Below are 14,959 nucleotides of genomic sequence, written 5' to 3'. Positions count from 1 at the left end.
ACACACACACACACACACGAGAGGTTCAGGGCAGGAAGTTAAAATGGCTTGCATGGCATTCTGAGCTAAGGATGAAGTCAAATGCCTCGTGGCTGCAGAGGGGAGGAAGGTCACATGCGGGATGATAAGAAGAGCAGATGTTCAGTTATTTCTGATTAGTAACTCTTATTATGGGCAAGAATTTGTAAATTCTTCTGGGTATTGAAGGCAGGGACAGAAGCTTCTCTTGAGTCTCCAGGATCTCAGTTGATTCAGCTCAAGATAATCCACATACCACAAGGGTAGATTTTAGGGTGACGCGTTCTGAACCCTAACACCATAAGGTGTATTTAACCAATCAGCGCAAAAATGAATGTCTTGTGTTGATCACTTTAGCTGTACACATGTGAAAGGTTCAGCATTCACCAATATGCTGGGCAAAAATTCCCTGGCTGTGTTAGTACCCATTTCTTCAGTTCTAAATGTTTTCTAATTTCCGTTACGATTTTCTGACCCATGTGTTGATTGGAAGAGTAGAAATATGCGAGTTTCCTGGCTGACTTTTGGTTGTTGACTTCTAACTTAACTACACAGTGGTCAGAGAATGTGGTTGCTATGGTACCGATCCTTAGACAAGTAGAGAGACTTGCTTTATAACCCAGCATGTTCAATTTTTATAAACGTTTCACATACTATTCTTGAAAGGAATAGGTATATCTGTAATTATTGAGTGTAACGTTCTACATATATTAGTCAAATGAAGCTTGGGAATTGTGTTGTTATTCAAATCTTCTCAGTCCCCTAAAGACTTTTTGGTCCCCTTGACCTGTGTATTAGTTTTCTGTGGCTGCTGTAACACATTACCACAAAAGGCCATCTTTGTGAGGCAGGAGATAGTCAGGAGGGAGGAAACTCCGGAGGTGCCCCAGGGCTAAGACAAAGGACATCAATACAGGACAGAGACCCTGTTCTAAGACCTGTTGTTTCCACTTTTTGGAAAAGTGCTGGATCATGGTGAATCATGAATGCACCTGCGCAGAAGATGCTATAGGACTCCTGCTTCATTATAATAGCATTATAATGAATTAACATTGTGGGACCCCTTCCCCAGTGGCCAATCAAGGAAAATCATGGGAGACCACAAGCACTGTAGCTCTAAAGTATTGTCACTACTTGTATGTGCACAATAAAAGCCCACCATAACTAGCCAGGAAAGAGCCGCCCTATAAGAATAGAATCCCACAGAGCCCCTGAGGTCAGTCTCTGCTTGGATTTGATCCCCTCCCATGTTCTGTGGAATGTACTATCGCTTAATAAATCTGCTCTCTCTCTTTCTCCTATAAACTCTCTGTGTGTTTGGTTCAATTCTTTGTCCTCGATCACCAAGAACCTGGTTACCCATTCCCACTTGTGACATTGGAACAACAGACATGTATTCTTTCACAATTCTGGAAGCTAGAAGTCTGAAATTGAGGTATTAGGAGACTTGCATTCTTTCTGGAGTTTCCAGGGGAGAATCCGTTCTTTGTTTCTCCCAGCTTTTAGTGGCTGTCAGCATTTGTTTGGGTGTGTGTCTACACCACTCCAGTCTCTGCCTTTGTGGTCACGTTGCGGCCACCTCTTCTGTCTCAAATCTCCCTCTACCTTTCTTTTATGAGGACGCTTGTCATTGGATTTATGACCCACCTGGATAATCCAGAATGATTGTCTCAAATCTTTAGTTAAATCTGCAAAGACCTGTTTTAGAGTAACATTCACAGGATCCAGGGATTAGGACATGAACACATCTTGGGTGGCGGGGGTTACTAATAACCCACTGCAATCTGTTAAAGAGACGTGTGAAAATCATCTACTCTGGGGCTAGATTTCTTTCTTCTTGTACTTGCCAACTTTTTGTGTTTTGTATTTGTAACAATGTTATTAGAGACACATTTATGACTTTTATTTTCCTTATGTATTGAATCTTTTATTATGGAATACCTCTCTTTATCTCCAGTCACCCACCCACCCACCCACCTACCTACCTAGTCTATTAATGACGAACTCAGCTGTTAGTTTGAAAAAGACTTCCTCTTCCTTCTTCTATCCTTCTCTGTTGTTGTTGGGTGGAGAATTGTGAATTCCACCCCCCCCCCCAGCATTTCATGCAATTGACTTTTCCCCCTAATTTTGTATTCCCAAAACAAAACTTCCAGAGAATTAGAAACACGTGCTGATTCAAAAAATATGTCTTTAATTCATATAAAGGAGGCTTGTCTGAAATTAAATCATTCTGTTACTGGTAAAATTGTTCCATTAGGCATAGTGCAGAATATATTGGGAAAACGTATGTAAAGAAGCTGAAACAAATGTGGATATTGAAGTACATCTATTTCCTGGTGGCTGAAGTGATTCTTCATTTCACACTAATTACATATTTTTTGGAAAGAAAGATTATCTGCTAAATTAAATGTAATAAAGGTTTCCCTAGACACTCCTTCTTAGCACCAGTAGCTAGAGCAAGCTCTACAATAAAGAATTATAGCATAGATTCTGCTATTACTTATATTGCTATAATTTGAGAATGCAGAGGAAACTTGTAAATTACATAATCCTTATTCTTTGCCCCTCAAGATTTACACAATCTCAAACTTGTAGTCAGATTAGTGAAATGGTGCACGAAGGTTGGTATTTTAAGTTTAAAATTTCTGGCCTAAATTGTATGGAGTTAGGGATTTAAAAAAAACCATGAATCTTTCAAACGTATTATTATTGTTGTTGTTGTTATTATTAGCCACCCTGCTAAGTTTCACTTTCTCCTCTCGGTTTTCAGGGTCTGGGAGGTGTGAATTAAGGCCCCAGCAGTCCCATAAAGAGCTGTCCAGGCGGGTCCACTCGTTTTCAAGTTGCAAGGCGCTTCTCCGGGGCTGCTGTGGCTCCCTAGTTCCACCCTCAAGCCAAGGCCGGGCTGCAAGGCCTCTGCGGTGCGAAGGCCCGGTAAACTGGCTGAGCACTCGAAAAACACCCTCGAATCGGTGGAAGACCATCGGCCAAGGATTGTACTCAGTTTATGGAGCCGTCCAGATACCCGTCGTCCGGGTAACCAGACTGCGAACGCGCATGCGCAGCCCAGTACCCTTATTACATGAGGCCAAGGCGCAGGAGGGCGGGGCGGGGGGCGACCGAGGCTCGCCCGGGCCCTTGGCCTCTGGGTTCTCGGGGCCGGGCCAGCGGAGGCGGGGCGAACCGCTGCCCTATTGCGTGGCGGTGACTCACAGCTCCCGCCCCTTTTTGCTTTGCTCTCTTGCGGCTCGTTCCTCGTACCACGTGCTTTCCTGGCCGCTCCCCCAGCTGCCTGTTGGAAGCCGCTGTAAAATGTCGTGAGGGGCGTTGCCGCTTTACGGTTGCCTCTCCCAGACCAGAGCCCGGGAGCGCCCACCGCCGTCAGCCGCGACTGCTGGAGTCAGCCCGGCGCAGAGTGCGAGGCCCGGCGTACCACTGTCTTCCCCTTCGCGCCCTTCTGGCCCCCGGCGATGTGACTCCGAGGAGGCCGTGGTGCCCCCTGGCCCGGGGTTGAGACGGGCGGCAGGTGCCTGCGAGGCGGGCGGGTGCTGGGGGCCAGCAGGATGGAGGAAAGCATGGAAGAGGAGGAGGGGGGCAGCTACGAGGCGATGATGGATGACCAGAACCACAACAACTGGGAGACCGCTGTGGATGGCTTCCGGCAACCCCCACCACCCCCTTCGTCGATCCCAGCTCCTGTCCGAGAGCCTCCGCGGGGGCAGCTGCTGGCGGTGCCAGCGGTCTCGGTGGACAGAAAAGGCCCCAAGGAAGGGCTCCCGTTGGGGCCGCCGCCACCGCCGGAGCCTAATGGGGTGATCATGATGTTGAAGAGCTGCGACGCGGCGGCCGCCGTGGCCAAGGCGGTCCCCGCCCCCACCCCCAGCTCCACCATCAACATCAACACCTCCACTTCCAAGTTCTGTGAGTCCAGCCTTTCCCCAGCAGCCTCCTCTTTTTTCCTCCCCCACCCGGACGCCGCATCCACCCCTGTCGGAGCAGCCCCGCTTCCTTTGTTTCAGGCCCGGGTCTCTCCTTCCCTCCTCTCCCCTCCCCGCCTCCTCCCCCCGTTTGGTGCCTGCGGCCAGCGCCGGAGTGGCCCAGTCTTCTTGTGTTACCTGTCCTAGAGAAGCACCCGGTGCGCACGTAGCCCCAAGTTCTCCTGCAGACGCGATCCTTATCACAGCCGGCTGTCACTCAACATTAGGACGCTCTTCTCTTCTCCCTACCTCCCCCTTAAAGTTTCACCCTCAAACGTGAGAGGAAAAGAAGGCGGCTTGAGTTTCCATAGAGAGGAGCCTTCAGTCTTTTTTTGCAGCGAGGGAGAGGAAAATCTGGGAGCTTCCATTCTTGCTTGCGCTTTTAGCTAGTCTACGTTAAACACGTTAGGAATTAGCAAGTTGACCTATATCTACACTCGTTCTTTCTCTTCTCCAGTGTGCACCTCCTGCATCCCAGAAAGGAAATCTCTGAGTTGCTTGTTGGGTAAACCAGTGCAGTGGGAGCCGTGACATCCGTTTGGAAGATAGTAACCCATGAAATTATTTTCAAAGCAGCCTACACTGATATAAATAAGCCACTCAGCATGTGTCCAAATCCAAAATTCTGTTGGCGTGTTGGACTTTATTTAACTGATTTGCTTAACACTCAGTTGCAGGCAGAGAAGTTGAAGACCAAAATCTGTTTTGTAATCCGAAACTGCCCCCAACCAGGATGTATGCTTCCATAGCTAGGGAGAAAAATCTGCTTTTGCTTTCAGTGGGTTTTCTTGGGGCGGGGAGGAGGGAAATTGACCTTCGCAGGCAGGTTTCTCTCCTATTAATTTCTCTCCTGCAAGTTTTGAATGGCGCCTGGTAAAGCTACTGGAGGTTTCATTTCTAGTCACTAATTCTACCAAACTGCACCAGTAATTGTTCAATTAGCATTGCAGAAAAATGTTTGCCATAATTCAGATATATAATGACAGACTTATTTTTTTGTGAGAACAGCACATAATCTTACTTATTTGCCTTCAAGATACTGCTTTAATCAAAAACATTCATATGTAGGTATGGTTGATAAAATTTGTATTTTATTTTTCCCATGTGCATACATGGGAGTAATATTTATGTTGTATACTTTGTGTGTTGAAGTCTCTGTGGGGAAGCGGGATCTGGGACAGAGTAACAGGGTGATTTATCTTAATGCTCAAGGAACCTTGCTGTAGGGCTCAGAGTTCATTTGAAGAGTTAAAAAAAACCCCTAAAAAAGCAGAGATCAGTGAAATTAAGGAACAAAAGATTTGCCAAAAAAAGATTGTTCTTTAGAGGTAAAGAAGCTAGACAGACCTATGTTTAATAAGATACAAAAAAGATGTAAATAAAACATATGAGAAATTGTAAATAACCACAAACATGAGATTTAAAAAATAATTTTATGAATTTCTATAGGTTAATAAATTTGAAAGCCTAGATGAAATGTATAGATTCTTAGAGAACTATAAACTGTGAAAGTTGGTGGTTGGTGTCAGAAGAAAAAGATAGCTTGAATTGCCTAATAAATCTTTAATGAATTGAAATGGTAGGTAAAGACCTTCCCTTTAAAAAAATCTAGATCCTGGTAATCTTTAAGCAAATTACATTGAACTTTTACTTATTTTTTAGTTTTTAAGATTTTATTATTTATTTCTAGAGAGGGGAAGGGAGGAAGAAAGAAGGGAAGAGAAACATTAATGTGTGAGAGAATCATTGATTGGTTGCCTCTCGCCCTCTCCCCAGCTGGGAACCGGCCTGCAACGCAACCCAAGTGTGTGCTGGAGCAGGAATGGAACCCAGTGACCCTTCACTTTGTGGGACCGTGCCCAACCAACAGCCATACCAGTAGTTGCATTGAACTTTTAGATAACACTTAATTCCTTTTTACAAGTTGTTTTGGCAAACAGGAGAAAGAGAGATGCCACGGTCATTTTATGAGGTTAGTGAAATTACAGATGTTTCTCTTACTAGCAAAGATATGAAAATCTTACACAATATGCTAGCTCATCAGATCCAACGATACATTAAAAGAATTATCCGTAGTGTTCGTTTTAGGAATGTAAACATGGTTTAACATTTAGTTATCTATTAATATAATTTATCTCATCAATAGGGTAAGGAGAAAAATCATGATTATCTTGATACCATAAAATTACATAAGATCCAGCTCAAAATACAAGATAACTATATAAAAGTTATTACTAAAAGCCTACATCAAATAATACCTAATGGGGAAATTTTAGACACTTTCACTTTAAGATCAGTAATAAGATAAGGATGCCCCCATTATTATTGCTGTTTAACATGATAAGAAAGATCCTGGCTAACACTATAAAGGGAAAAAATAAGTGTAAGGGTAGGAAGGGAAATAAACTCAAAATTTGCAGATAACATCACTTACTTTAGAAGAACCATTAGAATCAAAAGAGAAACTTAGGACTAGTAAGAGTTTAGCAGGGTTGCTGGATTAAAGATCAACATACAAAAGTTAATAGCACTTACTATGCTAGCAATAATCAACTAGTAAAGGTAATCAGAGGTAAATATTGTAAAAATAATAGCAATAAAACTGAAGTCTTTAGGAATTAACTTGAGAATATATAAAACTTTAAAACTTTAATGAAGAAGAGGACCTAAGTAAATGGAAGGAAAAACTTTTCATGTTCTTGGGATAAGATTACTTATAAGAATGTCAGTTTTCTCTTATTTTAACCTATAAACTAAAATGCTGTCAAAATAAAGTGCTTCTCAGATAAGGTCAAGTTGAAGGAGTTCATCATCACCAAGCCCTTATTTTATGAAATGTTAAAGGGACTTATCCAAGAAAAAGAAGATAAAAAGTATGTATAGTAAAATGACAGCAAACTCACAATTATTAACAACCACACCTAAAACAAAAACAAAACAATCTAAGCAAACAACTAGAACAGGAACAGAACCACAGAAATGGAGATCACCTGGAGGGTTAGCAACAGGGGAGTGGGAGGAGGAGAGAGGGAAAAGGTACGGAGAATAAGTAGCATAGATGGTAGATAGAAAATAGGGGGAGGGCAAGAATAGACAGGGGGAAATGTAGGAGCTAAAGAACATATGACACATGGACATGAACTAAAGGGGGGGAATGTGGGTGTGAGAGGGTGTGCAGGGTGGAGGGGAATGAAGGGGTGGTAATGGGACAACTGTAATAGCATAATCAATAAAATACATTTTAAAAAATCTATCCATAGAGAAAAACACTGAAAAAAAAATTCAAAATATAAATGATTGTCATTGAGTAAAAAAAAAGAAAAAGGAACCAGTGAATGCATTAAAAAATATTCCATTTGGTTTGACAAACTCAGTCACCTAATCTAAAATTTATATGGCAAGCAAGATAAAGCTTGTAAATTGCTAAATCAGTCTTAAAGATTTGCTTTGACTGGGCTTGCCTTATCAGAACTTAAATCAGACGTTAAAATGTTTTAAGGTGGTAGCAGGAAAAATTAGCGTAAGTGCAAGAACCAAAAAAACAGACCAGGAAACAAATTAGAGGGCAGAGACTTAGCTATGCACATTCAGAACTGAGAGGTGACGCCGTAAATCATGGCGGAAAGGAGTCGTTTTAGGGAGAGTGGCTCACTACACGGACAACAGACCCACCTGACCCCATAAACAGGATGGACTCTGGACAAATTAAAGATCTGAGTGCGAAAGGAAAAACTGTAAAATTAATAGAAGACGGTGCTGCAGAAGGTCTTTACCTAAGGACAGAACTTCTTAAACCTTCACAAACCTGAGGAAGAGAAAAGGGCCAGGTCCCCAGTTGGGGCGTGCGTGTGTCATTGTTTCTCTCCTTCTCCCTCCCTTGCCCTCTCTTTAAAAATAAAATCTTTAAACAATTTTCTTTAAAAATTAAGGCTTTTTCATTCTGCAAAAGACACATGGAAGAAGGAGAGAACATAGTGATGCCTAAAATTATCAAGGTAATCAATAAAAAGAGGGGCTTGACCCCTGTGGGAAAAGAGGGAAAGGAATATTAATAAGTAGATTACAGAATAGAGAAGTAGATTACATCTCTGTGCTTGTTACATCCTAACAAACATAGAGATGTTTGAAGTGATTAAATACCTAGGTGTTACAATTACAAATTACAGTAATGCACGTCTTTTTTCACCTGTTAGGTTTGGCAGAAATAAGAGAGCAGCATAATAAGCACCAGGTGTGGGTGGGGACGTGGGGACAGAGGACCCGCCGGCAGGACTGCCGGTGCCTCGGCCTGGAGGAGCTGAGATGGCCAGAGCCGCGGGGGACCAGACAAGACAAGGAAGGGAGCTGGCGCGCTGCTGCTGCAGCCGGGAGCTGTGACGTTGAGAGGGTATTTCTGGACTGTCAGATGAGAACAGCTTCTGCTGGTCTGTTTTGGAATAGATTGGGGGGAAAAGACCTCTTTTTTTCTTAGCTCGATGGATGCATTTTAGGTGCTAGATACTGTGTTGGTTTGTCCCTGTAAAGGGACCATATCTGGAACAGCAACTACAATGTAGTCACCGCTTGATTTGATTTCCTAGAAGCTACGTTCTTCAAGACCCAGCTTCTCTGCACTGGCCATATGGGCTGGTGGAATCAGCGTTGTAACAGTCACTGTTCCTGAATCTCACAAGCCTTTGAAAGATGGTTCCTCCGCAGGGTCCCCAGGCGCGTGCTTTGGGTTTATTAGCTTGGAAGGAAGGGGCACGTGTAGCGGATTCACTTGCCCTTCCTACGCTGCTAGCCCTCCCTGTGCGGTTCAGGGAACCCCTCATTGTGCATTCAGGAACTCAGGATCTACAGGGTGGGTCCGTGGGTCCACTGGGCCCACAGCGAGATGGGTCGGGGCCGGGTCACCATTCCTCAGTGTGACATCGCCTGCTGATCTGACTGCTTCGCCACAGTGACCTTATGGTCCCTGAGGGTTACCGCTGTTAGAGCCAGTGTCCCTGAGGAGCCTAGGTGGGTCCGTTCCCCGAGTGTGCGGTCTCCTTGATACGTGGCTGCGTGTTCTGTTGGAGGAGGCTCGGAGGAAGACTTGACGCCACATGCTGTTGATGCGATTTGTTGGGGGCTTTCCTTGTGGAGCCCACCCTCCCCTGTACTCCAGGGACTCTGTCTGTACACAGGCTCAGTCTGGGTATTAAACGAGGTGCCGTAACTCTCCATGGTGGTCAGTTAAGTTAGGCCTCTGTTAGATATACCTAGTGTTTTTTCCTTTTTCTACCCATTGCACATGTCGAATAGTTCCTTAGTATGTGGTGTCCACCCCTTTCCTAAGGACGCCATGGCTTGCCGCCACCAGAGATCTACGCCATTCTGAGTACCACAGTTACACCCCTTTTCTATCCGAGGAGTGAGTATTTCCACTTACCCTTTATCGCTCTGGGAGTCTTACTATCCCACTGAAATCAGGGAGCGCCTTTACTGGCAGCACTGCCCACCCTTAACCCAGAACTGCGAAGGACAGCCGCCCAGCATTTTCCAGGGGGTTAGTGTGCCCTTCACCGGTGTGGTTTTCAGTTCCTTCCTGGGCAGTCTAAGAGTGCGTGTGAGTGGGCTGGATGTGGTAACACCGACATTCTTTCTGTCATCAAGTCTGGGTTCATTGCTCTGCTAAGGAATTTCTAGTGTCCTGACTTTTTCCCTCTCATTCTTCCTCATTCTCCATCTCTGCCTCCTCCTCTTCCTCCTTGTCCGTTTTCATCTTTCTCCTGCACCTTTTCTCTTCTCCCTCCTTCGTTTGTATTCGTTAAAGTGTACTTATTTTAGGCATGTAGTTTGATGACTTTTGACCTGTGTAGCTGTTTGACCTGCAATTTGGGCAAGCTGCTAACAGCCAGCCCCGTTGCTGTTGCTACTGGGTGCTGGCAGAAGCCGGGCCTAGCGAATCACATGATAAATCAGCCTATTTGCTGAGGCTCCCTGTCTGCCTCCCAGGGGTGACAGTGTGGCCAAGATGGGTGCTCCCTCAATGGATTTGTTGTGCAGCTGAAGAACGTTGAACTTGGGGATCCGATGCCTTTATAGAAAGCGGTAAGCAAGCCTGTCCTTTGTCCAGGACAAGACATTACCTCATCTTTGAAGGTTACCAGCTGTAGCCCAGGTTCAAGAGCAGTGGCACCCTCAACAAGACGTGTAGGGGTGTGAGAGGCCGGAGGAGGACTGTGTCTCCAACTGTAACCACCACGGCAGGCAGGAGCTGGAACCTTTCCACCACTGAAACACTTCTCAGCTTCCCTGAGGTCGGCGCCCGCCCCCAGGCGCAGGCGTCCGCCGGTGTCTGTCGCTGGTTTCCGTGCAGACGGACGGACACGGTCTGTGCTGTTTCATGCTCGGCTTCTGTCCTTCCCTCTGATTCTGGGATTTGTTCTTGTTCTTGCAAGTTACTACTCTTTATGGGTGATGACTGTTTTTTTTTTGGAGGATATACCACAAATTGTTTACCTACTCGTCTGTTGATGATCACTTGGGTTGTCTCCGTTTTGGGTTATTACTAGTGAAGCTGCTGTGAACAACTGTGCAGAAGGTTTTGTATGGACGCAGGTTTTCATGTAAACGCATAAAAGTGGAATACAAGTGGAAACGCATACAAGTGGGTCATATCTTAACCATACGTTTAACTTCAGATACACTGCTAGGCTGTTTTCCAAAACGATGAACCGTTTACACTCCCACAAGCCATGTATGCGAGTTCCCGTCGCTCCTCATCTTACTGACACCCGTACTGGCTGGGTTCACAAACGTTTGAGCCTTTCTGGAGGCTGAATAGTGTGTACCTCACTGTGCGGTTGTGTGTGTTGGCTTGTTTGCATTTCCCTTTTGCATGTGCTGTCGGCCTTCTCAGCCCTGTGCCTGTAAGAATGAAGAGGTTACTTGATGGTTGTTGTGGGTGCTTTTTGGTCATGAAGCTAACAGTTTCCTTAGGGCTGTCATCTGCTGTCCGAACCAGACAGCCCACTCCGTAGTCCTTGTAGTTCTCATTCCCATCACAACTGCCGGAGCAGTCCGCCAGATTTTTTTCTTCAAAAAGAACTTGATGTCAGGTACTCACAAGTGATAATTTAAATTACGCTTTGCTGCTGCATGCTGTATACTGTTAGTGTTATGTTATCTCATGGTAGCAATGTTATTATTACCTTGAACTCCAACATGATTGGATGACCAAAAACAGCTTCCTGTCTTTTTTTTAAATCCTCACCCAAGGATATGTTTATTGGTTTTAGAGCGAGCGGAAGGGGGAGAGAGCGAGAGAAAGAGAAAGATCTATTGGTTGCCTCCCATATGCAACCTAACCAGGGATTGAACCCACAGCCTAGGTATGTGCCCTGACCAGGAATCGAACCTACAGCCTTTTGGTGTGTAGGATGACGCTCCAGTCAAATGAGCCACCCAGCCAGGGCAAAAATTACTGTTATATGTCTTGTCAGGCAAGCTGGCCTTTCATTTTTCTTCTTCCTTTTGCGGACATGCGGTCAAGAACCTGTGTGGAGGGAGCTGTAGAGGTCTGTAATTTGCAGTTGCAGGCGTGCCGACTAGACCTCTGGATGGCGTTTTATTCAGCAAGTACTTATTCTGCATGTCAAGGAAATAAACTTAGCCTCCGGTGATGAGTGAAACACAGTTTAGCAGGGTGCGAGATGATGGACGGATGATTAGGATTAAGTGGTCAAGTTCTGTACGTACAGGGTAGTGCGGAGGAAAGAGAACCTTTCACAAGCGTGCAGCAGGCGTTTGTCAGGAGGATTGAAGGTGACTCGAGACTTCTTGCGGAGGCACGCTGTGCTTTAGGACGCAGAGTCGAAGTTGATGCTGGGACATCCGGTGTGAGGCACAGGGAGTGGCACAGTTGACCCCGCGTAGATGGGAGCATCTAGAGAGTGGCACGCTCCGCTCCTGGCTAGGGGCGGGGCTTTCTTGGACAGGAGCCACTGAAGGGTGTCCGGGGAGTCAGCGAGGTGAAGTCTGTGGCACTGTGCAGTGAGTGTGGAGGAGAAAGGAGGGAGAGCGGAGGCCTGAAGACTGCTTGTGGGCTGTAAGTACAGTCTGGACAACAGATGGAGGCTTGAGCAAAATAGAGCATTGGAAGAGAGGCTGTTTCAGATTTTGGGGATGTTTGGGGACTGGATTCTAAAAAGTTTGGGGGTCAAGGAGGGAGGATGAAGGTCCCAGAACTGCTGGTTTGGGTGAGTGGGAGCTGCCTTTGCCCCGGATGCGGGAGGAGAATGGGTGGGTGTGTGCATCTCTGGTGAAAAGGTGTCTGCGGGCTGTTCGGGGAGGGAGGGGTCTCGCAGGTCATCGGTCATTCGGAGCTTTCTCATTCCTGTGTCTTGGAATATCGGAAATACTGCGATGGAAATTGAATTTCACTAGATGTATGTTTTCATTCCTGTGGAGTTAAGATTCAGCAAACTCTTTGGCCTTAAAATAAAACTTTGCTCTTATTAAAATACAGATTTGTAATTTAGAAACTCAAACTGTGAAAAGACATACAATTAAAATCAGTGGTTCCTTCCCCTTTCCCATTCCTGGGTTACCCAGGGTCAGTGCTTTCAATGCATTTAGCTGCTTCTTTTGAAATTTATCCACATATTTCAATCTGTGAATATTGTTATTGCTTCATTTTTCCCTTTTATGTTGCCTATTGACTTCCCACTTTGGTGAGAATTTAGTTTTCTTTCTCTGTACACCTCATCTCTTTAATTCTCTTAATACCTCAGTTTCTGCTTCAATCAATAAACCATATTTACATTATGGCTATGCAAATATTTACTCAAGGGCCAGGACTATACTCAGATTACATTTTCTTCCACATACGAAGAACTTTGTTTTGTTTATCCTTGCATAATTTTTGTTAAACTTAAAAAGTTTGCAGCAGCTTCCCCGTGTCCCTGTCACCAGTGTTTTTACACTGCTTGGTTAACCAGTGCTTGCTTCTGTCTGCTGGTGAAGCGGTTACTCTTCCTGTTTCTATGTATTCCTTAGGGTCTGTGCACAGCTGCCAGTCAGGGACTTCCCAGATAGTTACTCGATGTCTCCCTTTTTATGGGTGTGTTCCGTGTGTGTGTGTGTGTGTGTGTGTGTGTGTGTGTGTTGTGTTTAGAACGTGTCTTCTAGAAGCCTCCTGAGAAAATGTGTGTAGATAATAGTTTGCATAGATAAAAATGCTGCCTTCACACTTGATTGACAGTTGGGGTATAAAAATCGTAACTGAAAACTTTTTTCTTCCTGGACTTTTTAGAGTGTTGCTTTACTGACTTTAAGTGCGCAGTATTAGAATGGAGAATTCAGGTGCCATTTTGATTTCTGTTCTTTTGTATGTGACTTTTTTCCTTTGAACATTTCTGGGATTTTGTATATATGTCGATATTTTTCTCTTTTTACTACATTTTCTCTATTTTCCCTTTTCTCTGGAATTACTGTTAGTCAAATGTTAAATTTTCTGTTTTGATTCTCTAAGCCTGTTAACTGGTTTTTACCCTGTTCTGGGAGAGTTTTGTTTTTTTTTTTAATGTATTCTTTCCCTGTTGGACTTTTACAAATGGCCAGTTAGTTTTAATCCTAAGAGCATTTGGATTGCTTTCAACAGGGCATGGTTTTTAATTTTTCTCATACCTCTCCGAAGATAGTGATGACGGGGTTTTAAAAACGTCTTCTTTTATCCTCTTAATCATCTTTGTTTTTATGTTACCAGTTTTTGTGTGTTTTGATCTCTCAGTCTTGGTGATCTCTTTTCATATTTAAAAACTGGAAAGGGCTGTTTGGTCGTTCTGTGCTTGCAGGGGCCTTTCCAGTGGAAGTGGGGGTTCCTCTCAGGCCCGTGGGAGGGAGAGCTGCTGTCGTGCAGAGGAAGTGCCGCACATCCCTATGGGAAAGCCTTTTCTCTGGGACTGCTCAGTGTCACCGGGGAAGGGTCTGCCGGTTGAAGGGAGAATGGTAGGAGTGGGTAGGTGGGGCACGGAAGAACGTACGTTCCTCCTGGCTGATGGCGTTCTAGAATTAGAGAGAAGAGCAGGGTTAGATATTGGAGCATTTCTGATACTGCCTGTTGGCTTTTACTTAAGACACATGAGCCCTGTCCTTGGCACACACACACTCACACCCCCCACACCCCCCACCACACACACACCCCTGCACCTGCACCTGGCCCTACCCCTGCCATGAAGCTGTCTTAGAGTCCTAAGCTTTTGTCTTTCAGTCTTTGGGCAGAAGAACGCTTCTCTTTTTGCTGTTTAGTCTTCCAGCCAGTCTTCACCTCCCACCCCCCGCCCTGGCCTCCAGCCCACGTTCCTGTGTCCTGTCCTCAAGTCCTGAACGTCTCAGAGGCCCGCAGGGCGCCCCGGTCAGCGCCCCTAGCGGTGTGTCCACCTCGGCGCACTGCCTTAGGCTGCTGCTCTGGACTTCCCTGGTCTTCGTGCAGTGGGAAGATGAATGTGTTTTTATACTTCGCAGGAAATGACAGAATTTTAAAACTATGGCAAACCTGCAGTTAGCGTGGCTTACCCCTATGTAATCTCAGTTGAGCAGATACTTTCTATGTGAATGTTGTGAAGTTTTGGGTTAGTCGGAGTTGGAGCCCTAATGGACATTTTGATAGCTGTTGACCTTTTCATATACATGCTGTCATAGCATCTTTGTCTTAGAAGCCACGCGCAGGCTCGGGTGTGACGTGGCGATTGTGAGGGTTGTGCGGTAGCTCTTCTGAAGAATGTGTGTGAGTTGCACTGTCACCGATAGTGTGGTGAAGGAAGTTTCTGCCATTCTGTTGCATTTTCTCAGATTGAGAGGTGTGTGGATTTCCAAGCAGTAAGAGAGACACCTAAAGCATGCACCTTTTAAAAGGTTTTAGCCTACTTGAGAAGCAGATAGGCTTCATCAGGAGTAACACTAGCTGCTCTCTTCTAGGGGAAAACAAAATATAC

At 45.1% G+C, this 14,959-nt stretch overlaps 1 protein-coding gene across 1 annotated transcript in view; it reads left to right on the top strand.

Moving 5' to 3' along the window:
* The first annotated feature begins 2,814 nt into the window (after positions 1-2,814).
* The window catches only part of CACUL1 (CDK2 associated cullin domain 1), a 54,579-nt gene continuing 42,434 nt past the window's right edge, over positions 2,815-14,959 (top strand). The window contains exon 1 of the mRNA XM_045853857.1: positions 2,815-3,942. Coding sequence (XP_045709813.1) covers positions 3,585-3,942 — 358 coding nt within the window. The 5' untranslated portion in view covers positions 2,815-3,584. The remainder of the gene's footprint in view (positions 3,943-14,959) is intronic.

The sequence above is a fragment of the Phyllostomus hastatus genome, unplaced genomic scaffold, assembly GCF_019186645.2.
Source record: "Phyllostomus hastatus isolate PE091 unplaced genomic scaffold, TTU_PhHast_1.1 phas_scaffold_1066, whole genome shotgun sequence".
In the NCBI taxonomy this organism is placed as follows: Eukaryota; Metazoa; Chordata; class Mammalia; order Chiroptera; family Phyllostomidae; genus Phyllostomus; species Phyllostomus hastatus.
This window is presented reverse-complemented; position numbering and strand designations above follow the sequence as displayed.